The 23578-nt window shown below is 53.7% G+C and overlaps 1 protein-coding gene across 1 annotated transcript in view; it reads left to right on the top strand.

Moving 5' to 3' along the window:
• GRIK5 (glutamate ionotropic receptor kainate type subunit 5) overlaps positions 1 to 23578 on the top strand; it is a 53848-nt gene that overhangs the window by 3852 nt on the left and 26418 nt on the right. Inside the window, exons 2-12 of the mRNA XM_069458335.1 lie at positions 586 to 714; positions 1018 to 1182; positions 3450 to 3547; positions 3638 to 3803; positions 5937 to 6115; positions 7878 to 7931; positions 8033 to 8194; positions 9633 to 9785; positions 10203 to 10307; positions 10425 to 10532; positions 17843 to 18046. Of these exons, the coding sequence (XP_069314436.1) occupies positions 636 to 714; positions 1018 to 1182; positions 3450 to 3547; positions 3638 to 3803; positions 5937 to 6115; positions 7878 to 7931; positions 8033 to 8194; positions 9633 to 9785; positions 10203 to 10307; positions 10425 to 10532; positions 17843 to 18046 (1473 nt within the window). The 5' untranslated portion in view covers positions 586 to 635. The remainder of the gene's footprint in view (positions 1 to 585; positions 715 to 1017; positions 1183 to 3449; positions 3548 to 3637; positions 3804 to 5936; positions 6116 to 7877; positions 7932 to 8032; positions 8195 to 9632; positions 9786 to 10202; positions 10308 to 10424; positions 10533 to 17842; positions 18047 to 23578) is intronic.

Here is a 23578-nt window from a genome sequence, read left to right as displayed (position 1 = left end):
TGAGTTCATCCATCTGGGTTTCCATGACTCTCCTTCTCCCTCCCCCAATCTCCCCCCAAGTTTCCTAACTCCCAGATACTCTCCCCTCCAGGCCCTGGATGTCCAGGCTTCTCTCCCCATGGGATTGTGGGAACCAGGGACGTCAGGAAAGTGGCAAGTGAGGCCTGGGATGGAGTTGCTTAGCAACCACCGCATCCTCTCCAGCCAGTTTCTGTTGCCTGGGAACGGCTGCCTGCCCAGAGACAGGGGTGGGACTGGGTGGGGGGGTGGCACTTCCTGGTTTCCTATTGGGGTGGGACTGGTCCCTAGAATTCACATGCTTCCCTGCCATTTCGGTAGCTGTGCCCATCCTTTCCCAGCCTGTCCCACTCAGCGCCTGAGTGCCGTGAGCTCCTCTTTGGTAGTGCCCTGTGAGCCTTCTAGCAATGCCCTTAGTATCTCAGGCTTCTAACCAGAGCAGGGCCCTTCAGAACTGTGAACTCCTCGCCACCAACAGCCTGGGGGCTGCGGTTGCCACTTCATCCAGCAGTCCTCCAAGGGGCCGCATTCCCCCACATCAGCAGTGGGTTGGGGATCTCCCTGCAGGTGGCGAGTGGGGGCCGCGGCAGCTGCGTCCCCATGAGGAGGGGAGGAAGATGCCGGCTGAGCTGCTGCTGCTGCTGATTGTTGCCTTCGCCAGCCCCAGCTGCCAGGTGCTCTCATCACTGCGCATGGGTGAGGCCCTCGGCACCCTGCCCCACCTCCTCAGAGACCCTCCCATTGGGCCCCGGGCTCCTCTCTGGGGACCCAGGCATGCCAGTTCCTCAGGACCCAGGAATCTGGGCCTCGGGTCTCAGCCTCCAACACTTCATCCTGGACTCAGGAGTCCAGACTTCCAGCTCTCGCCACCCTCAGATCCAAGAATCCAGACCCCTAGTCCCTATACCCGCCTCACTCCAGAGCCCAAGAGTCCAGGACCCCAGCCCCTTCCTTCTTTAGGACCCTGGAGTCTGGTCCCCAACCCCTATATCCCCTCAGCTGCAATCCTGGATGACCAGACAGTGTGTGGCCGCGGTGAGCGTTTGGCCTTGGCCCTAGCCCGGGAGCAGATCAACGGGATCATCGAGGTCCCAGCCAAGGCCCGCGTGGAAGTAGACATCTTTGAGCTGCAGCGGGACAGCCAGTACGAGACCACGGACACCAGTGAGCGGGGCCACAGGGGTGTGGGGTGAGGCAGGGCAGGCCGGTGGCCCTCAGTGTGTCCCTCTGCCCCAGCCTCCAGCTTGGCCTTGTCCTCTTCTAGCTCCACCTGGCCCCTTCCTTCGTGTCTGTCTCTGCCTTCTTCTTCTCAGAGACAGCTGCTGCTGGGCATGGCAGGGTGGGCGAGAGCGTAAGCCTGAGTCCTGCCCTGGGAGAGCTCAGGGCTTCATTTGGAGGAAGCTTCACAGTTGGCCGGGGTCACTTGTCAGCTCCCAGAGCTGAATATCAAGGGTCCCAGGCAGCAAGGCCAGAGGGCTCAGGGCAGGGGTCAGTGAAGGCAATTTGGAGAAGGCTAGACTGAAGCTGAGCTTTGAAAGGTGAACAGGCTGTAGAAGGAGTGGCCTTGCTCCAAGCATGGCCAGCTACACGGTAGGGTTGCGTTAAGTGTTTGTTGAATAATAATGGGCTGAATGAATATTCATAGCTATCACTTGAACAGATGTTCTGGGGTCATAGACCTTTGGGAAATGCTGCCTTAAAATGTGTTTTAGACAATTTTCTTTTCTACAGGCCTTATCAGAGGCTTTATTATGTTCGCACATGTTTGAAATCACTGAGTGGGAGAATGGGGTACAGTGTTTCCCAGTCTTTTTTGACTGGTGCAGCATAGAGCATAATTTGGGAGAAGGTGGGATGGAGGGTGAGGAGGCAGATGACATTTCGGGCAGGTACCTAGAGTCTGGAGCTGGGGTAGAGGGCAGGGGGAAGTATTTGGAGCCAAAGAACAGGGTGTGTGGGTGAGTCCATCCTGACCACCTGGATTCAGGACATGTTTGGGGATATTGTGAGAGACTTCCAGGCTGAGCATGACAGGGCAATGGGAAGTGAGGCTGGGCCGTTTGGCAGGCGGCTGGAGAGGACTGCAGTGCCAGGGTGAAAGATGCCACCTCCATGTGCCGGCAGTGGGGAGCCATCGATGGGTGTCTGGAAGGAGAATCTGGAGGCTGGATTTGGGTGATGAGTGAGGAGGCTGGTACATGCCTGAGTTGAGAATCCTAAAGTAGGGCAGGGACAGAGGGGACAGATGTGAGAAAATCTGAGGACAAAGAAGAGATAGGACTTGGTGACTAATTGGCTGTCAGGAGAGGGATTGAAGGCAAGTGCCATTTCCAGGCATCTGGTCTGTGCAAATGGTGGGGCCCTCAGCAGCGTGGAAGGCACAGAAGGAACAAGTTTGGAGGAAGAGGAGTCGTTCAGTTATGATGCTTTTCGTTAGATGCGACAGAAACCCAACTCAGGCTGGTTTAAGGCAAAAAGAGAACTTATTAGGTCATGTTACTAAAAGGCCTAAGAACTAATTTCAGGCTTGGCTGGATCCACGTACTCAAATGATGTCCCAGGATTGTTTCAGGCATGGCTAGATCCAGGCATTGAAATAATGTCCCAAGAATCTCTGTCTTTATCTCTGGGCTCTGTTTTCTTCTGGGTTGGCTTCATTTTTAGGAATGCTCTCCCCAGCTGGTGGCAAGATGGCCCAGCAGCTCAAAGCTTATATCTCGCCAGTTTAGCAAACCCTGTCATAACTGTAGCAGACCTGATTTGAGCCCCTTCCCATCTCTGAACCAGTCTGTGGCTAAGAGGATGTGGTTCTGCGCTGACCAGGCTTGAGTCGGGTACGGGTCAATCCTAGGAGCCACGTGGACAGAAGGATGGGGGTAGTTCCCCCAGGAGAAGTTAGGGTTCTGCCGTGAGAACAGGCATTGAACAGGCAAAAGCAACAGCCTTCCACCTCCCAGTCTTGAGACACACACATGTTTAAGGGGAAAAGAAAGCAGAAGAAAGAGGAGCAAGTAAATGCCACAGAAGAATGATGTCTGGGTGTTGAGGACCTAGGGGCCCTTGGCTGTGGGTTCAGGGTTGGGGGGCTAAAAAGTTTGAGAAGGACAAAGGCTGAGGAACCGGGCACTGGATTTGCAGGCCAGAGTGGTGGTCCCCTGGTGTCTCTTTCTCTTTTGTCTCTTCCTTTGATCTCTCTTGGTCTGACCTGTCCCTCTGTTGCTGTGTCCCCCTGTCTGTCTCTGTCTCATGCCCCCTCCTTTGTCACTGTGTTGGGTGGGTCAGGGATTGGCCCTCTGGGTCCCAGGTGGTGGAAGAGGATCAGGCAGCTCTGAGTGTCTGGATCCTCCCCTGGGCCAGGGTGGCTCCCTGGAGGATGGAGGAGAGGACACAGGGGGTCCCTGACTCTGTGGTCTCTTCCCCGTCCCTCGCAGTGTGTCAGATCCTGCCCAAGGGGGTCGTGTCTGTCCTGGGGCCCTCCTCCAGCCCAGCATCTGCCTCCACCGTGAGCCATATCTGTGGGGAGAAGGAGGTGAGGTGGGGAGCGTGGGCTGGGCTAGGTGGGGGAGCGGGTCCCTGGGAGGAGGAGCAGGATGGAAGCCGAAGCTCCTTCTCTGTCCAGATCCCCCACATCAAGGTGGGTCCCGAGGAGACGCCCCGCCTTCAGTACCTTCGCTTCGCGTCTGTCAGCTTGTACCCCAGTAACGAGGACGTCAGCCTGGCGGTCTCCCGAATCCTCAAGTCCTTCAACTACCCCTCGGCTAGCCTCATCTGCGCCAAGGCTGAGTGTGAGGGAGGAGAACTGGATGTTTTGTTTTTTATTCGTCCAAATGCCCCTTCCCAAGAGATCTGGTGTCCCACACAGTTGTTCACTGCCCCCTGGTTAGACCCCTTGGGGTACCCAGGCACTAGGCTCTCCTCATCCCCACCATCTTGTGCCCCTTCAGAGACCGAGAACTCTGGTTCCACAGACCCCTCCTCCTCCTCCTCCAAAAAAGACCCGTTTGGTCCTCAGATGGTGACTAAGCACCTGCTGTGTCAGGGCCCTCTGCTAGGCCCTGGAGGGTGAGCAGGGAGCAGTGCTGGGCGTGGTCCCTGAACGCACAGGACTCCGGGTCTAGTGGATGCACAGGTCATTGAGCTGTTGTGATACAGAGTGGTACATGTGCTGCCAGGAGGCGTGTGGGGCCTCTAGGAGCACATGGGAGGGATCCTAGCCCATCTGGGAGGTTCAGAGCTTGCAGACCCAAAGGCGGGACATCTAGGCTGAACTTGAAGGGTGGGGAAGGAGGGAGGGAACATGTTCTGAGCATCCGGTATGGCGGGGGCAGAGGCGAAGGGCTCAGGGGAGCAAGGCCCCTTTGAGAGGCTTGAAGATGCCCCCCTCCACCGCCGGTGGCCGAAGTGCGGCAGCAATGAAGCAGGAGGGATGGGAGCCGGGGAAGGTTCTCACGCAGGGCAGGGTGAGGGGCCCCAGCCACGTGTGTGGTAGGAAGAGCTCTTTGGCTGCAGTAGAGAGAATGGGCGAGAGAGTGACCTGAGATGTGGCAGGAGCCCAGCAAGAGGCAGGGGAGAAGTGACACTGGTCTGGGCTCAGGTGGTGGCAGTTGGGACAGAGGGGCCAGGATGGGCTCAGAGATGGGGAAAGGGAGAGGGCGGGGGCTTCTGCCGAGGAGGAGCACAATCCTTTGGGGCAAGTGTTGAGTGCGATCTGTCTTTGAGACATTCACAGGAGTTGTCTGGTAGGCTGGTGGATTTGTGGATATGGAGCTTAAGGAAGGGGGGCATTGTGCTCTGTAACCTCTAGAGGAATTGCTCTTTCCAAAGGTATTTATTGAGCACCTGCTGTGTGCCGGACGCTGTCTTGGTTTTAGGGATCTAGCAGTGAGTGAAGCAGTCAGGAATCCCTGCCCCTGTTGGATTATGTTCCGATGCCAGGAGTGAGGCAGTAAACACCGCAAATAAGCACATTACGTGATGAGGAGTAGTAAGTTCCTTGGGGAGGTACCATGAGTAACGAGGCCTGGGAGTCTGGTGTGGGGGTGGGCTGTAATTTTAAATGAAATGGGGGCGAGGCCTCATTGAGAAGGTGGCGTTTGAGGAAAGACCTGAGGAGGGGAGGGAGGGAGCCACATGGGGACGTGGAAGAAGCGGGTTCCCGGCCAAGGCACGAAGGCCACAGGATGGGAGCGTGACTGAGGTGTGGCTGGAACCAAGCAAGTGAGTGACGGAGTGACAGAAGAGGAGGTCTGGGAGGTAACGGGGCTGTGGGGCGGTGAGTGGATTGTGTGGGGACTTGGATGCTGTGAGGACTTTGGCTATTAGGACTCTGAATGAAAGGAGAAGCCATCAGAGGGTTTGGAGCAGACAAGGAACACATGCGACTCACATGGTTTCAGCTGCCTTGCGGGGAACAGACTCAGGGCAAGCGTGGCAGGAGGTGGCCATGGCTTGGGCCAGGACACTGACAGTGGCACGGTGTGATGGGGTCTGGTGTGTTTTGCAAGTGGGACCTGGATGCATTGGGCATGGGTGTGAGAGAGAGGCCAGGCTGCCACCAAGGGTCTGGCCTGACTGGCAGGCTGGAGGTGCTGTTCACCAACACGGCCAGGGTGTGCTGGTTTGGGCCAGAAGAGTGGGAGTGTTCCGTGTGAGGTGCCTGTCAGACATCCTGGTCGGGGGTCAGGAAGGTGGGGGAGACAGGAATCTGGGGTTCTGGGGAGAGGTCTAGGTTGGGGTTTTAACTGGGGAGGATACAGGCTTCAGGTCCCTGAGCCCAGTACCCCACGGGACCAGTTGTACTCTGGACAGCTGCTCTGTCACCTCAGCACACCCACCAGTCCTCTACCCAGCTGCCCATGGCCACCCTGTGCCCACAAATTTGGAAGAGCTCCAACCTGAGGCCTTACCCTCACCCCCAGGCCTGCTGCGATTGGAGGAACTGGTGCGTGGCTTCCTCATCTCCAAGGAGACGCTGTCGGTGAGGATGCTGGACGATAGCCGGGACCCCACGCCACTGCTTAAGGAGATCCGAGACGACAAGGTGTCCACCATCATCATCGACGCCAATGCGTCTATCTCCCACCTCATCCTCCGTAAGGTGGGCCCCCCTCCGTCTCTGATTCCCTAAAGGGCCAGGGGCGGGAACATGGGGCAACTGGGAACAAATCACCCAGTGCCCATGGGTCTTAGTGGTCGAAAGGGGGTGTTGAGTCCCTCTTCTTATGTGTAGATGATAATCATAAAGTTTGTCTCCCAGCCTGGCTGCTGCGTGGTTGCGTGGCCCCAGACCCTCACCTCATCTCTCTGTGAAGTGAACACAGTAGTAGTTCCTGCCTCAGTGGGGTGCTGTGAGGGTTAATGAGGGAATGGCAGGTAAAGTGCGCGGGCGATGCCTGGCTCAGCTTCAACGCTAAGTCATAGCTACTTTGGAACTTTTCTTCCGTTAGAGAAGGGGTCTCACTTTGTTGCCCAGTCTGGAGTGCAGTCATCATAGCTCACCGCAGCCTCGAACTCCTGGGCTCAAGCACGCCTTCCACCTCAGCCTCCTGAGTAGCTGGGACTACAGGCTCATGCTACCATGCCCGGCTAATTTTTAACATTTTTTGTAGAGCTAGGGTCTCAAACTCCTAGCCTCAAGCGATCCTCCCTCCTCAGCCTCCCAAAGTGCTGGGGTTGCAGGTGCGAGCCACTGCGCCTGGCTTTAGGATTTTTACTGAGGCCATTGAGGCCCCGTGTTGAGGCACTTTGTGTGCGTTCTTTAATTTGGCTGCCTCCCCACCCTGCAGAGCAGGTGTCCTGAGCATTTAGTGGGTGAAGAAGCTGGGGGTCCGAGGGGAAGCACTGGCTCAAGAGCACCCAGGGGGCCCAGAGCACCGGGACCCCCCGCCCACAGCCTGGCACATTCCGTCCCCCAATTAACCATTCATTAACCATTGATTTGCTTCCCTGCTCTTAATTTTTTTTCATAATCAAATTTGTGTTATTTATTTTTCTCCACTTAAAAAAAACTAAAACCAAATGTCACTGCTAATCGTAGCTTACAGAAAGAAGTGTGAACAGAACCCATCGGGCCCCTGAGGCAGGAGGGCTTCTGGAAGAGATTGCAGGTTTGGGAGGCAGATGGGCCCGGCTGGGATCCCGGCCCCTCCCGTGCCAGCCTTGTGAGCAGTCGTCCCTTCCCACTCCACGCCTGCCCTTCCCTGACACCCACGTGAGAGCCAGCTCCCAGCACCCAGGAAATGCAAGCTGGTGCCTTTTCACTTTACACTTCTCGTGGAGGCACAGGATTGGGCGCTCCTGGCAGGGAGAGGTTTTCCGGCTTTGTTCTCGAGGACTATGAGAAGGGGGTCTCAAAAATGAATCTTGACATTCAAATTGGCTGCCTTTCATTGCAGAGTGCTGTTAGAGATCACAGGGGGTAGTTTCTCTGAACTTGTGACTGGGCTCAGCCCTGCTCCTTAGCAGCTCAAACTTGGCTTTGGAGAGTGTGGGGTGGGGTTAAGGTTAATGTTTTCCTCTCCACCTTGTTTCTGAGGCTTTCTCTTGCCTGTCTCCAAGAAAGAAGTCTTCTAAGTGTCCTAATGAGGGACAGGGGGCATTTGAGGGCCCTATTCTCTCCTCCAGCAAAGTCCCTATACCACTTGGGCCACCAGTCTGCCTGGTGGGATGCAAGGGACCAAGGTCTTGCCCTGCCCTCACTGTCTCCTCCTCCCTGTCTGTCTCTGGGCCTATCTTACTGAGTTTCCCATGGGTCGTCTTCTTGCCAGGTCTGTCTCTAAGTCTCTCTTCCTCTCTTGGGTCTCCCCATCTCTGCCCATATCTGCCTCTCACGCTGCCTCTTCACCTCCTGTGTCCTCCAGGCCTCAGAGCTGGGAATGACCTCGGCGTTTTACAAGTACATCCTCACCACCATGGTGCGTACCCCTCGGGCCCCTCCCTGCCCCCACTTCCCTCCCACCTCCACTGCCCCCCTCGGGGCCAGGCCCCAGGTCTCACCACTTCTTCTTGGTCCCAGGACTTCCCCATCCTGCATCTGGACGGTATCGTGGAGGACTCCTCTAACATCCTGGGTTTCTCCATGTTCAACACTTCCCACCCTTTCTACCCTGAGTTTGTGCGCAGCCTCAACATGTCCTGGAGGGAGAACTGTGAAGCCAGCACCTACCCGGGCCCTGCGGTGAGCACACAGACACCCTGTAATACCCTGTGCCAGACATTTGCAGGGGCCCCTTTGAGACCTCGCTCAGATCAGGCTGAGAGCCCTTCAGCACTCCCAGGGGCCTGTGATGAGTCTGACCCGTGTCCTCCCCTTGCTACCTCTCATGCCGTGCCACACCCAAGCACAGGTGCACCCCAGGGCCTTTGCATACACTCTCACTCTGCTTTCCCCGAACTTCCCCAGAGAAGCCGCAGCTCACCCCTTTGTCGCTAGGTCATTGCGTAAATGTCTCCTCAGTTGTAAGATTTTCCTTGGTCCTCCTGTTTAAAAAATGGGAAACTACCTACTTTTTAGCCCCCTTCCCTGCCTTCTGTTTTCTCACAGAACTTTATTTATATGGTCACCATGTGGCTTACTCTATATTATACCCACATATAGACATAGACCTAAAGATTGTAAGTTCCATGACGGCAGGAGTTTCTATTTTGTTCACCATTGTATCCCCAGCACCTAAAACAGTCTAGCTCATAGGTGTCTGATAATATATGTTGAATAAATGCAAACATACAAAAGATGCATATTTATGTGTATTTGTTCACAGACATCTACTCATGTACCAAGACTTCTGCACGCACAGCAGTGCACACAGGCACCAAGCTGTACAACCAGATGTGTGCATGCAGGGACATCACACACACTGACACAGAGGCACATTGGTACACACTTCTGTGAACACCTACATAACACAGATACACAGACCTTCACAGCCACCCTGCTAAGACACACGCTCACAGGCTCACATAGACACCCAGTGGCCAGGGTGTATCGGACGCTCACTGAGTGCCAGGCACTGTTCCAGGCCCTTCACAGGCATTATTTCACTGGGTCCCCACCATAGTGCTTAGAGGCAGAGATCACTATTTACAGAGGAGGAAACAGGTTCAAAGAGGGATGGGAACGTGGCCATGTCATGGAGTCAGGAAGTAGCCTAGCTGGGCCTCCAGCTGCAACCTGCCTGTCTCTAGTCCCAGGATCAACCGTGATGCTGTCTTTTCTCCCCAACACCACACCCACTGTGCAGACGGATGGCACATTTGTCCAGCCCCACTCACATAGACATGCCCCGGACACACTCAGACAGGGACCGTGGCCGTCTTCCTTGGCCTGTGTCGGGGACACCTGCCCCTGTGGGTGGCACAGCTGGCTGTCTAGGCAAACCCTGTCTGAGACACATGGCCATGCATAGTCCAGGAGAGCTACTCCCCCAGGGCCTACACCTTCCCCACTGTCCTCCACGTTTCCTGAGAAAGACACTGGAGCCACTTCTTGGCTCTCCACCCACCGGTTTCCCATTCCTGGACAGAGAGGAGTTGTATGAGGGCTTGGGCGTAGCTCCACAAAGGCCTTCTGGGTTCCCTGGCTGAGCTGCCTCTCTGCCATCCTGCCCCCACCCCAGCTGTCGGCCGCCCTGATGTTTGACGCTGTGCACGTGGTGGTGAGCGCCGTCCGGGAGCTGAACCGCAGCCAAGAGATCGGCGTGAAGCCGCTGGCCTGCACGTCGGCCAACATCTGGCCCCACGGGACCAGCCTCATGAACTACCTGCGCATGGTGAGCCGGAGTGGGCGGGCGGAGGAGACAGGGCAGTAGCCACCTTGGGTGGGGGCACTCACTGTGTCCACCCTGTGGCCTCTGCCCTCTCCCCTGATCTCCATCCCCACCCCCGCCTCCGGGCTCTGGGCCTCCTCGTTCTTCGCCTCACCTGGCCATTCCCTGCCTGTCTCGGTTGCTCCCTGTCTCTTTCCGGGTCTTGTTCTTTTTCCCCTTGTGTTCCATCGCCCCCTTGTTTCCTTGGATATTGTCTTGCTCTTTTGACTGTGGTCTTCCTGGTCTCTCTCCCTCTTTCTTTTCCCCTTCACCCTGTCTCTGTTCCTTTTTCTGTGGCTGTCTTATCCCCACTCCGGCCCTTTCCTGCCTGCCTCTGGCCCCACCACCCCCTCCCTCTGCCCCGCCTCCCCGCCCTGCTAGGTAGAGTATGATGGGCTGACTGGGCGGGTTGAGTTCAACAGCAAAGGGCAGAGGACGAACTACACCCTGCGCATCCTAGAGAAGTCCCGGCAGGGCCACCGTGAGGTAAGCAGACCTATGGCAATGCCAAAGCCCTGCCGGGGTGACCGCTAGGACGGGGGCGGGCCCAGGGGCTCCTGTGTCCTTGGGCAGGCCTGCACTGACAGCACACTCTGTCCCCAGATTGGGGTGTGGTACTCTAACCGGACCCTGGCCATGAATGCCACTACCCTGGACATCAACCTGTCGCAGACGCTGGCCAACAAGACCCTGGTGGTCACGACCATCCTGGTGAGTGGCCCTAGAAGGGGATGTGGGGTGTGTGGTAAGTGAAGGGGCTGGATGCTGGGCATTTCCTGAGCGGTACCCTGAGCCCAGTCCTAGCTGCTCCCGAGACATGGAGGGCTGCCTTGGCTGCACAGCACACAGGCCAGTGGGGGGCGTGACCCCGTGCACCCAACAACCCCAGATTGTGACCAAGGTATCACCATCCTCACCACTGCCAGAGGAGGGGAGGCTCAACCCAGGCTCCTTGCACAGTGTCTGGCCCATGCTGGGCCCCCCTTAATCGTGGTTGCTAGAATGGTTGTTTTGCCACCCCTGCCAACCGAATGTGTTGACACATGCTGACTTACTATCCATCTTGAAGATGTGGAAACTGAAGCTCAGAGAGGGGAAGCGACTTGCCCAGGCTCACACAGAAAGTACATGGCATAGGCTGCGTCTCTCAGGCCCCAGAGTCTCCAGTCCTCTCAGTACCTGAGCGCCAGCCGAGACATTGGCTGCTAGCCCCGGGGTGCCCCTCCTGCAGTTTACCAAGGCAGAGACGAAGGGCCTTTGTGTGGCGACAAGTATTTGTTGAGCACCTGTTCTGCACCAGGCTCTGTGCTAGGCCCTTTCCAGGCATCATTCTTTAGACCTCACAGCTCCCCGTGAGGTGGGTCTTATTTTCCTCCTTTTGAAGGTAAGGAAACAGGTCGCACAGCGAGTCCCTGGTGGAGCTGAATGTCAGGCATGGAGGCTGTGCTCTCCCTGCTGCACCCTATTGCCTCCCACCAGGCAGGGTGGGCCACCAGTGTGGGGGGAGGTCAGGGGAGGTGACGCCCAGGGCCTGCTGAGCAGAAGGCTTCCCTGAGTAGCTGGCCTGGAGGCAGGACACGCCAGGCAAACACGCTCGTCACAGTGGCCAGGTCCATGGCCTGCCAGCATCGGTGGTCCACGGGAGCCCCTCAGTAACTCAGTGAGCTGGGCTGGCTAAGAGCTGTGGATACTGAGGAACCAGAGAGTTCCACAGGCTGTCAACGGCCCCCTAAAGCAGCGAGTGGCAGAGCTGTTCCCTCAGTCCCTAGGGAAGTCCTGATCTAAAATGCACTTGGAGTCCCTCTGGAGAAGGGCCAGTGAGCCTGTTGCAGAGGGACAGATGGCCTGCAGACGGGAAACCAGACACTTCCTAACTGCCTCACCGAGGGGCCCTGAGGGCTGGCGGCCTGTGCCTGCGGTGTGTGGTCAATCCCTGAAGCCTCCTGGAAGTGGAAGAGGTGGGATCCTTGGTGGGGAACAGGGGTCAGAGGTCAGGGAGGGACATCAGGAGAGCTGAGCCATGACCCTCAGGGCTTCGAGTCTCTTTCTTATACTCCTCTCTCCCTCTCCTCAAGGGCTGAGAGCCAGTATTGTTCTTCGCTTCTTGATGGATTCACTCATGCATTCCATAAATATTTACTGCAGCTGCTGTGTGCTGGCCCTTACACAAATTCTAGAGGCTCAGAAATGAGTCACAGGTGCTCTCAGGTGGCACTGGGGGAGACAATCCTTGCCTGATGGAGGAGACCCACCTGGACACAATCATTCCCACAATGAGGGACTTCCAAAGAAAGGAGGGACTGACTCAGCTTTAGAAGGCCTGAGGAAGGCTTCACGGAGGAAGTGGCATTAGACGGGGTTTTAGAAGTTGTGTAGGAGTTGGGTGTACAGAGACCATCCCAGGCAGCAGGAGCAGCAGGGGCGGGGGTTTCTGGGCACCTGGGGATTCAGACGTGAGTCAAACTGGGTGCCTGGGGCAGGATGTGGGGCAGGACTTGTCTCATTCTCTTCTCTGTCCCCAGGGCCCAGAGTGGTGCCTGGCACCTTGTAAGTGCAGAGGGGTGTGGTGAGCGATGGGGCAGAGGTGGCCCTAGGGGCTGTGGGCAGCAGGTGGGGAAGGGTCTCTGAGGGATTCAGCTGTGCCTACGCTTTGTCTTAGAGAGAGAGTGTTGGGCAGGAAGGGGCAGGGCCAGGTCTGGATGTCAGGAAGCATCCTTGATACAAAGGGCAGTCACAGTGGCCGATGTCTTTGAGCCCTGTGCCGAGCCCTGTGTGACGCTCAATCTTCACAGCAGCCCCGATTTTCAGGTAAAGAAACTCAAGCACAGAAGGGTTAAGTGACGTGCTCAAGGTCGCCCAGCTAGAAGGTGGCAGAGCCCACGTGCCTGGCCTTTGCTCCACATTGCCTCTATTTCTACTGCTTTCTGAGTCCTCAAGGCTCTGTTCTGGGCCTGGCACTGCTGTCCACATGCTCTGTGACCTGGGCAGGTCTCTTCTGTCTGGCCTCAGTTCCCTCCTCTGAAATGAGGGGTTAAAATATTCACAGCAGAGTGAAGAGATTGGATTAGATCAGGGTGTTTTAAACTGCACTCTATTGGGCAAACACACCTGATTAAAAGAATAATAATAAAAAATAAAATAGCACTCCGGGAAGTCCTGCACATAGATTTGGGTCCTGGGTTCATGAAAGGGTCCAGACAATCGGCTTGTGAGGAATGTTCTAGAACACAACCTATCAATTTTTTGTTTGTATTTTCAAGAGATTTTTAGTAAGTGTAGCATACATACAGAAATTTGCACAAATTGCATTAGTTGTCACTCAGTTTTCAAAAACTGAACACACCTGTGTAACCAGCTCCCCCCACCCCAAGCCTCCTGTGCCCTTTCCAGTCACTAACCCACTGAGGGTAACCACCGCCTCACCTTCTGTCACCATAGGTTAGCTTTGCCACCTTTGAACTTCGTGTATATAAATGGCATCGTACCGTATGTTCTCTCCTGTGTCTGGCTTCTTTGGTCAACGTTAGGAGATTCATCCATGTCGAAAGTAGTTTCGTCTCGTTGTATGTTCTGTGGTATGAATGTACCACAATTTACTTGTCCATCAAATCTAGAGAGACATTTATTTCTGTTTTTCTTGCTATTAGGAATAGTACTACTAGGAACATTCTATTCCATGTCTTTTGGTGAACATGTATTGGCATTTCTGTTGGGTTTAGTCCAAGGAGTGGAACTCCTGGATGGCAGGGCATGTGGCTCAGCCTCAGTAGATGCTGCAAAAGCGTCTTCCAGAGTGGTTGTGCCACTTTGATTCCCAGTAGCAGTACGTGAATGGGAATCCCAGTTGCTCCCCATGTTGCCAGGGTGAGTGTGTGAAGGCACTGACCACATGTGGTGGGTTTCATTTGCATTTTCCTGATGATCAGGGCAGCCTACCACCTTTTTGTGTTTATCAACTATTTGGAAATCCTCTGTGGGGAAGTTCCTATTTATGTCTTTTTCTATTTTTAAAAAATTAGGATATATGACCTTTTTATTGATTTGTGAGTAACTTTTACACTCTGGATTCAAGTCCCTTGTCTGATGTATGTCTTGCAAGTGTCTTCTCGCTCTTTGTGGCTTGCCTTTCATTCTCAGTGGTATCCTTTGGATAAAAAGATTTGATTTTTAGTTTTACTGAAGTTCACTCCATTCGGCTTTTTTCCCTTATGTTTAATGCTTTTAGAATTTAAGAATTCTTTGCATACCCCAAGACCATGAAGATATTCTCCTATTTTTTTTTAAACTGAATAATTTTGCCTTTTACATTTAAGTCTGTAATCCACCTGGGATTGATTTTGATGTATCATGTAAGGCAGGGGGGTCAGAATACGTTTTGTCCATACGGATATTTGATTGATTAACACCATTTATTAAAACGATCATTCCTTCCCCCTTCACCACAGCCTGGCCTTTGTCATAAATCAATATTCATTTATGTGTGTGGGTTTCCACACACTCCATTCTGTTGTCCATTTGTCTGTTTTTGCTCCAATACCACATTGTCTTAAATACCACAGCCTTAAATTAAGTGTTAAACTTGATGGGGTAAATCGTCTAGTTTTGATATTCTTTTTTAAGATTGCTTTGGTTCTTCTTAACCCTTTGCATTTTCATATGCATTTAAAGGTCATACTTCAATTTTTAAAAACTTATTACATTGAGGGGCCGGGCACCGTGGCTCACACCTGTAATCTCAACACTTTGGGAGGCCAAGGCAGGAGGATTGCTTGAGGCTGAGAGTTCAAGACCAGCTTGGGCAACATAGTGAGACCCTATCTCTAAAAAAAAATAGAAAAATTAGCTGAGTATAGTGGCACATGCCTGTAGTCCCAGGTACTTGGGAGGCTGAGGCAGAAAGATCACTTGAGCCCAGGGGCTTGAGGCTGCGGTGAGCTACGATAAGGCCACTGCACTCTAGCCTGAGTGACAGAGTGAGACCCTGTCTGTAAAAAATATATAATAATAAAATAAATAATAAAAAAAAACACTGGGGGAGAGAGAGAAGTTAATACAAACCTAGGTAACATAGAATTCAAAGAGTACAAAAGGGTTAAGGAAAAATCAGCCTCCTTCCCTCCCTGGTCCCTCATTTTCCTTTCTCAGAGGCCACCATCCTTCCAGAAATGTCTGTGCGTGTACAAGCACGTCCCCACTCTTTCTTTCACAAGCAGTAGCATATTGTACGCGTTGTTCTGTAGCTTGTTTTTTTTCCTCTTAATATATCTTTTAGACCTTGCTATTTTAGCGGTTGCCTGGGATTCTTTTATGACATCGATAATCTTTTTAACTTGTCCTAAATTAGGTTGTTTCAGTCTTTGTTCCCACTACAAGCAATGCTGCAACAACTTTCTCGGACCTACATTTTTGTGTATAGATGCACAGCCATTTGTAGGCTGAATTCTTAGAACTGGACTTAGCAGTATCCCACTGTCTGTCTACAATGTTGGGCTTCTGAATAAGATTCTCTTTGAAGATGTCTGAAAAGCCTGGATTAGAGGCTCCTTAAGGATCCTTTGGGGCTGATGGTCTGGGACTTGAAGTTCAGTCCTAGATCATTGTTGTCTGATCTTGCGTTCTGTTCCCACGCCCAGTCTCCGTCTTTTTCTCTATGGGCTCAGACTCTGATTCTGAGATCTTGAACCCAAGTTATTCAGTCTTGAATTTGCAGATCAGCTTGGCACGGTGGAAGGAACCAGGGCTTCATTGTGTATAGTGCTGGGTTGTGGACCCCACTCTGCCTCGCCTCCCCATCCCACGGCCCTGTTTCAGCTCTGCAGCCTTGGGCTAGACACCTAACCTCCCTGAGCCTGGTTCCTCCTGTGTGTGTCAAGAAGGCTGTACGGGAGCTGGGTACTTGTCTCTCGGATTCTTGATTTCTGATTCTCTATCTTTGATACCCGACCTGGGTCCCCCATCTCTGTCTGCCTTCTCCATGTCTGCTCTCTGATTCTGTCTGTTTGAGCTCAGTCTAGCACAGGGCATGAGAGCAGAGCATGGAATCAGACCAACTTGTCCTTCTCGGCCACTTACTACTTCACGAACCTCATCGTCCTCATCTCTAAAACAGAGGTAATAATACCGTCCTCCCACGCTGACAGAAGAGCTGTCACATAGCAAGCCCACAAGAAATGCTGGCTGCTGCCGCTATTATTAGTATTATCTCACATTCTCATTCCCAGTTCCACAATTTTGGATTTGGAAAGGCAGCTTAGTAGAGAGAGAGAAACACTGACTTCCCACTATCCATCAGCCCGTGGCTGTGGGCCTCCATGCAGTCCTGGAGTCCAGCGCCTGTGACAACACCTGGCCCCATGGTAGGAGATTCTATCATTGTATCGCAAACCACACTAGGACCCAGAGATTGAGAACAATAACAATTTATTATCTCTCCCGGTTCTATGGGTCGACGGAACAGTTCTTTGGCTGCTTTCGTGCCTGGTGCACTCTGACCACATTCAGCTGGTGACCAGACTGTGCTGGAAGGTCCAGAATGGCCGTTGGTGCTGGCTGTTGGCTGGCACACCTCAGTCCACTCAGCCTCCAGCAGGCTGGTCTGGGCTTCCTTCCATGGTGGTCCCCAGAGGCTGCTCTGAAGGCGAAGGCTCTGGAAGACACACAGTATTACTTCCAACACATCCTGTTGGTGGGTCACAAGGCCAGCTCAGACCTAAGAGTCTGAACCCAAGGAGTAACAGACTCTACCTGTAGATGGGAGACCAGCGCAATACTGTGGCCGCGTCTACCACAGAGCTCAGTAATTATGTGTTGAATGAATGACAAGTGACAGGAGTCACTTGACTTCCATGAGCCTCAGTGTCCACATGTGTAAAATGAGTCTAATAATGCTCATTTTAGTGTAAGGCCACTGTGAGGAACTGAAGTGATGCGATCATGGTGCTCAGTACACAGAAACCATTATGGGTGTCATTACCCAAGCTCTTCCCCCGCTGTTCCCTAAGTCCTAAGTCCTTTTGTTCATTGGCCCAAATGGCACTGCACAAACAATCATTTAGACAATATCTACATCAGCATAAGTTTCCCATTCTCACCGTTGTCTTTATACACCTCACCTTACGAGCACTTGGACCATTGTCTCTGCTTTTGCTTTTCTTTAGCTGAGTAAGAGTCAGTAAAATTTGCTCGAACCCCTTAGAAATAAGCATCCATGTAGCAAACTGATGGTAGGCCAGAGATGGTGTGTTTGTGTGACCCGCAGAGCATTAAAAAAAAAAATTGGTATTAAAATTTGAATTGGTTGCTAACATTTATAATCACGAGATTTTACAAAACAATCTAGGTTTCCAAATTCTCTTGAAATTGCACCATCTGGCATCTCAGGCCTGCTGCCCTCATGGTGGCATTGGGCTAGAGCTAAATCCCTGGGGGGGTGGGTACCCTCTTTGACCCATTGGTGGCTCATGAAGTTGGTTTAGTGAGTCATTACTGGCCACGTGAAAAAATTAAGTATAGCAGAACAGAAAATATGAGGGTACTGCCCTTAGTTACTAGGGGTAAGGACTGTTCTGCGGAATTAAGTCTAGTTCCATGTTTCTGTGTGTGGGGTTGACTTGGGTTGCAAAGTAGAATGTATCTCTTACCGTTGGTTGTAATAAAAAATTGGAAAGCCGCTGCTCTAGATTGGCTGCTCCATCCAGTCTGATTCACTGTGACATTACCTTCTCCCTCATAGACACTCGAGCTTGAGACCAGTGAATGTGGGGTGGGTTGGCGGAGATTAAAATGGCTCCATGCAATCTGCCGGGTCCATGTGCCTTTTCCCTGGCTTTCAGGTCTGTTCCCCAACCTGAGCATTTGTAGGTGAGGAAGGTGCACTGTGGATCCATCATCCCCACTCTATTCCAGTAGATTCCCGCTCTACCTGCCTGGTCAGGACCCTGGGCCACAGCCTGGGCTCCAGGATCCCCAGCCCAGCCCCTGGCTGCCCAGTCTCTGATCCCTGCTCTCTTCTGCCCGCCCAGGAGAACCCGTACGTCATGCGCCGGCCCAACTTCCAGGCCCTGTCGGGGAACGAGCGCTTTGAGGGCTTCTGCGTGGACATGCTGCGGGAGCTGGCCGAGCTGCTGCGCTTCCGCTACCGCCTGCGCTTGGTGGAGGACGGGCTGTATGGGGCGCCTGAGCCCAACGGCTCCTGGACGGGCATGGTTGGCGAGCTCATCAACCGGGTACGGCTGGGCTGGGGCTGGGGAGGGGGCCGGGAACTGGGCACGTGAGGGAAGGCAGGCAGGCGGGCAGCCAGTCGAGCCTGAGAACCAGCCTGGCACATAGGAAAAAAGGGAAGAGTCACTGAGGGCTCCTCGCACCAACCTCACTGGCGCTTCACTGTGCCTGGGGGTGCCATGGGGCAGGACAGGGGAAGAGAGGTGGGCGGTGCATCACCACCTGTGTCCAGATTTGCCAAATGCTCCCCCGCTTCTCACACCACCTTGGCTTAGTCGGTGCTCAAAGGTTTGTTGAGTGAATCAAAGAGACAGGGAGTGGAAATCAGGCAAAGGTCTGAGGTCGAGGGAGGCTTCCTGCAGGAGGCAGGGCTGAGAGCAGGGACTGCACCTCATTCATGTGCTGTGCCCAGCACCTGCAGGGAGGGCCTGGCACACTGCGGACGTCAAGGGCTGCCTGCTGAACACATTCACTCACTCAGTAGGTGTTTTCTGAGCACGGCTATGTGCCTCGCCTCTTGCGGTCGTAGGGTACAGCTGTGAGCACGGCATGCCTGGACCCTGCCCCCGCCCCCAAGAGCTTAGGGCCCCTTTAGGGTACAAAAAAGCAAATGACCACAACACAGGGCCATCCGGGCTGCGATGGAGGAAACTCAGAGGGGGCCCAGGGCAGGCATCTGACCCAGCCAGGGAATCCAAGGAGGGCTTCCCAGAAGATGTGACACCCAAACTGATTCCCAGAGGGCACGACAGACTCAGCAGGTGAAGGGGGTGTGGGAGGAGAAGAGTGTTTGGAGCAGAGGAAACAGTATTTACAAGGAGGGGTGGTACAAGAGTGGGGTGCACTGGAAGAGCCAGCTGGGCCCAAGTGTGGGCAGGAAGGTGAGGAGGGATGAGAGGCAGCGCTGTGGGAGGTGACAGGCAAGCGTGCAGTGGAAAGAATATTTTGGAGTCAGACGAACCTGGGTTTGAATCCTTGGGGGTGTCGTTCTCTTTGCTGAACCTCAGTTTCCCCCGCCCTAGGATGGGGATAATAATACCCTACAGGTCTGTGGTGAGGTTATAGGAAATGGGACAAGGACCCCACATGTCGCTGGGCAGAGTGGGGGACCAATATGTAATTCCTCTTTTTATTCCTGGTGAGAGAAACCATTAACTGTGCCCTGGGAGACAGAGAGGCCCCTGCTGAGGACAGGCCCAGAGCTGATGTGCAGAGCAGGAACAGTCAGGGTGGCCTTGACATTAGACTTGGCTGAGCACACCAGAGATTCTCACCCTCTTGTCTCTTACATGCCAGAATTTACTGCATCTAGGTCCCTGAATATCATCCAGGAAGACATGAGAAGGCCACTTTGCTTGACAAGGTCATTTATCCCTTACGGCACTGATTTTCAAAAGTTATTTTGACAGCAGAACTTTTTTTCCAATTGAAAGCTCCTTCAGAACCCTGGACAGAAGCAGAGCTGCTCTGGTGGAGGAGAGGTGGGGTGTCTCCCAGCCAGCCCCAGGCAGGCCCCGAGGCACTATCCCACGGGGCTGCCAGCTGGTTTGAAAGCTGCTGTCTCCAGTGGGTTTTAAGGTCAGGGGAGGTTTTAAGGCCTGAAACCCAAAGAGGCACCTGATGAGACAGGAGCTGAGGAGTCCCAGGGCTGCGACCCTACGCCCACCCGCCTGGCAGGCTTCTCCGTGACCTATGTCCGCAGCCCAGTTCTCAGCCACATAAGCTCAGAAATGTTCTTTCACCGGGGCCCCCAAGAATAGGCAGGCTCCAGGAGAGCATCCCTGCGGCTGGAGTGACTGTGAGCCGGATGCCAGTTTACTCATCCGCAAAGAAGCGGGACATCTGGAACAGTCCTTATTTACAGTTGCCCGGCTGTGGGCAAGAGTCTCAACCTTTGCGCCTCAGGGCCTGCTCAGCAGGGCCGCCGCGAGGATTTGGTGCCTGGCGTGGGCAAAGCGTGGCGGCCGTGAGCTTCTGTGGGTATAGTCCTGAGTGCTGCTGGAATCTGAGCTAATGCACTAGCTGTGTGAGCTTGGGCAGGTTGTTTACCCTCCCTGTAGGCTGTGGTTTCTTCAACTGTAAAATCGGGGAATAGCAGCCACTCGCTTGCAATGTGAGCTTGCAGTGACGAAGCTGGAGCAGGCCCTGGTGTGTGGTGGGTGCTGTGTGCCTTTTTTGTTACTGTTATTGCTGTCATTCTTACCAGCATGGCCAGGGCATAAATACATTCATGTGTTCATCCATTCTCCATCGAGCCAGTATTTAAGTGCCTACCGTATTCCAGGTCCTCTGCTATACCCCGTGGATACAGTGGTGAACAAGTCCGACATGCTCTTACTGAGTGGGTTAAAGCATTTGGGCCTTAGCCAGAGGCCCGTGGGTGCCCTTGAAAGGTCTTGAGCTGGCTCAAGTGAATGGGCCCAGGGTGGGGGTGGGGTGGCAGAAGCATCAGGAGACTAGGGGGAAGATAAGGGGCTGGAGAGCAGAGCTTTGGGTACAGAGACTGGGGAGGGGCTGGAGAGGGGACCCAAGCATCCCTCCTGAGTCTGGCTTGGGCAGCTGGGTGACGGCAATGACATTTTCAGAGAGAACACTGGAGGAGGAGCCAGCTGGAGCGCAAAGGATAGGCGGGGCTTGGCCTTGCGGAGCCTGAGCCACCTGCTGAGGGATGGCCCCCGGTGCGGAGCTGAGGGGGACACACCACCACCCACCGTCACAACAGCAGCAGCTACCGTTTGTTGACTTCACACTGTGTGCCAGGAACTTTTCAAGTGTTCCTTAATTTTCCTAACAATCCTTCATGGTCCAGGGGACCACTGCCCAGTGCAAGGTCTGGGCGTCAGTGGCCAAGGGCTGTGCCCCCTACCCCCCAGGGCTGCAGCCGGTGTGTCCAGACCCCGGCAGGTACTCGGGAGGCCTGGAGTACGCTGGTGGAGCACCCACGCTACGCCAGGCCCTTGTCCGAGCTTTCTGACTTGTACTCAGCCCTTGACTTCTCACAGCCACCCAGTTAGGGAGAGACTGGCACTGGCCCGTTTTCTCAAATGCACAGAGTGAGGCACCAAGCCACCATGTCCAGGCTTCACGGCTGGTGACTGGGAGGAACAAGGTGGGCATCCTACCAGGCTGGCCCTGAACTGGTGAGTGACTTCCAGATGGAAGATAGCTTGGCGCACCAGCATCCCCCCATCACCTCCAGCCAGGCACACGGCTCCTTGTCTAGTCTCAAATTATGATCCGTTTATTACACCCAGCGGCCGCTGCTGGCATTGGCCTTCTCCTCCTGCCTTCGCTGCCAGGCCCCAGCCCTCTTGCCAGCCTCCTCACTGGCCCCCCAGCCTCGGGTCTCTCCACCCGCCAGTTTGTTCTCCGGTAGGATCTTTCTACAAGTCTAATCTGTCTCTCGCATGCTATAGCTGTGGCCCCCAGGGCCCTCAGGATGAAGTCTGTGCCTTCAGACCTGGCCCTCAAAGGCAGAGCAGATGTCTTAGGTCAGAGTCCCAGGAAGCAGACTCTGAGATGGAGACTCACAGGCAGGAGGTGTGCTGGGGTGCCCTGGGGAACCTGCCCTGGGAAGGAGTGAAGGAAGCAGGCTGGGGAGGAGTTGAGCTGCAGTGCAGTCATGACTGGGCCTCAGCCGTCCCACAGGCAGCTCTGGAGCTAGGGTGGCCTGCAAAGACATCTTCCCTGAGTTAAGGGGGCCAGGACTTTGTACCCCCCACTATCGTGTCATTGAACATGGGATGCCCTCTGAGAGAGTCAGGGCCTTGGGCGAGGGGGCTCTCTTCCACCCATGGAGCTGAGAGCTGTCAGCCACCAATGCCCTGGGTGGCTGACAAGTGCCCCAGCTCTGAAGGAGGGTCTGAGTGGCCCCCACAGTGTCCACTACAGCAGTGCACTGGTCAGGAGCCAGGCAAAGCCAGCTCAGGTTCCCTGCCCTCCCACGTGATCCCTGGCCGGCCTCTTCTCTCTTGAACCTCAATTTCCCCTCTTGAAATGGGGCTGATAGTACCTCCTTCACAGAGTTTTGGGGAGATTAAATAAGAGAGCATTTGCAAAGAACCTGGTCCATGCCTGGTACGTTGGTGGACACTGCTTCTGGTCACCTTTAGTGAGGCAGTATGTATAGGAGTGTGGTTAGAAGCATGGGCTTTGGACTGGCTGCCCTGGGTTCGAATTTGGACTTGCTGCTTAGCAGCTGTGTGACTTACAGGCAGGTGGCTACCCCCTCTGAGTCTCAGTGTCCCCTAATATGGTGAGTGATGACCCCTAACTTGGAGGGCAATCACAAGGGATAGATGAAATCAGCAGAGGACACAGGTGCTGTCATGACCAAGACAATGCCCACCCACATCACCTGTGGCATCCTCACCCTGGGGGCGGGAACTTGTCTGCTTGGCTCTGTGTCCCCCACACGGGGCCTGGCACACAGCAGGTGCCTAATAAATTAGCACTGAATGGGTGACTGACTGATTCTGTTAAAGGGTCTTTAGAAATGCTGCCCCCATCCTCTCCATCTAATGGAAGATACACACACCCCAGCACAGTTTTTCTTTAGCCAAGCACACACTGCTGGATTTGGACTTTATTGCTTAGATTTCCCGTCCAACCCTCTCTCCTGGGGTTGCAGCAAATCACTTACACTGGTATTTTCAAATGGCATGTAGTGTTTGTCTTTCAATTCTAAAATTTTTATTCATTGTGAGAAACACAGGTAGGTGCAGAGAAGAAAGATAGTATTCCAGCATACCTCATTTTATGTTTTAAAAAAAGACAAGAAAAGAAAAAAGTAAAACAAAAATGAGTAATTAAAATTTTCACAAGCTATTTAAAAACAACCCATTTATTTTCTCCATTTACATATGTAACACACAGTGACAAAAAGATGATACAGGTGGTAGAAACACTGGCTGTGAATTCTGGTCACACCTCAGAGATGACCACCAGATGAGGGCAGGGCACATTCCTCCGACTCATTTTTTTACGCATTCATTAATATATGCACGTATTTAAATTTCTTAAACATTTTATTTTTACAAAAATGGTATCCTGCTGTACATACTCTTGTATAATTTGCTTTTTGCAGTTGTGTCTTTCTTCCCATGTTAGTGCACATTGATCTGCCTCATTTTTTACAAGCAGCTACGTTTTAGTCATTCACTTATACTATTTATTGAGCAGCTATTCTGTGCCTGCTCTGTTCCAGCCACTAGGAGGCAGCAGTGTGCAGAACAGACACCCCCACCCCCCATCCCATGCTGACAGCCTAGTGGGGGAAACTAACAGCAGATATATTAATACCGTGGCAGGGGCTGAGCATTGCTAATAGAAATAAAGCAAGGTAAGAGGATAAGAGCGCCTGGCGTGCGGATGCTGTTTCAGACAAGGTGGTTGGGGAGCGTTTGAGAAGAGGCCTGAGTAGGGTGAGGAAGGCAGCCCTGGGAAGACCCACCAGGAGGGCTTCATGAAAGCAGGAGTTTGTCTGCTTTCCTCACGTCTGTATCCCCAGTGCCTAGAACCATCTGACTCCCAGCAGG

Source organism: Eulemur rufifrons, chromosome 24, assembly GCF_041146395.1.
Source record: "Eulemur rufifrons isolate Redbay chromosome 24, OSU_ERuf_1, whole genome shotgun sequence".
Lineage (NCBI taxonomy): Eukaryota > Metazoa > Chordata > Mammalia > Primates > Lemuridae > Eulemur > Eulemur rufifrons.
Note: the sequence above shows the minus strand (reverse complement) of the source record. Positions and strands in the feature narration are given on the sequence as shown.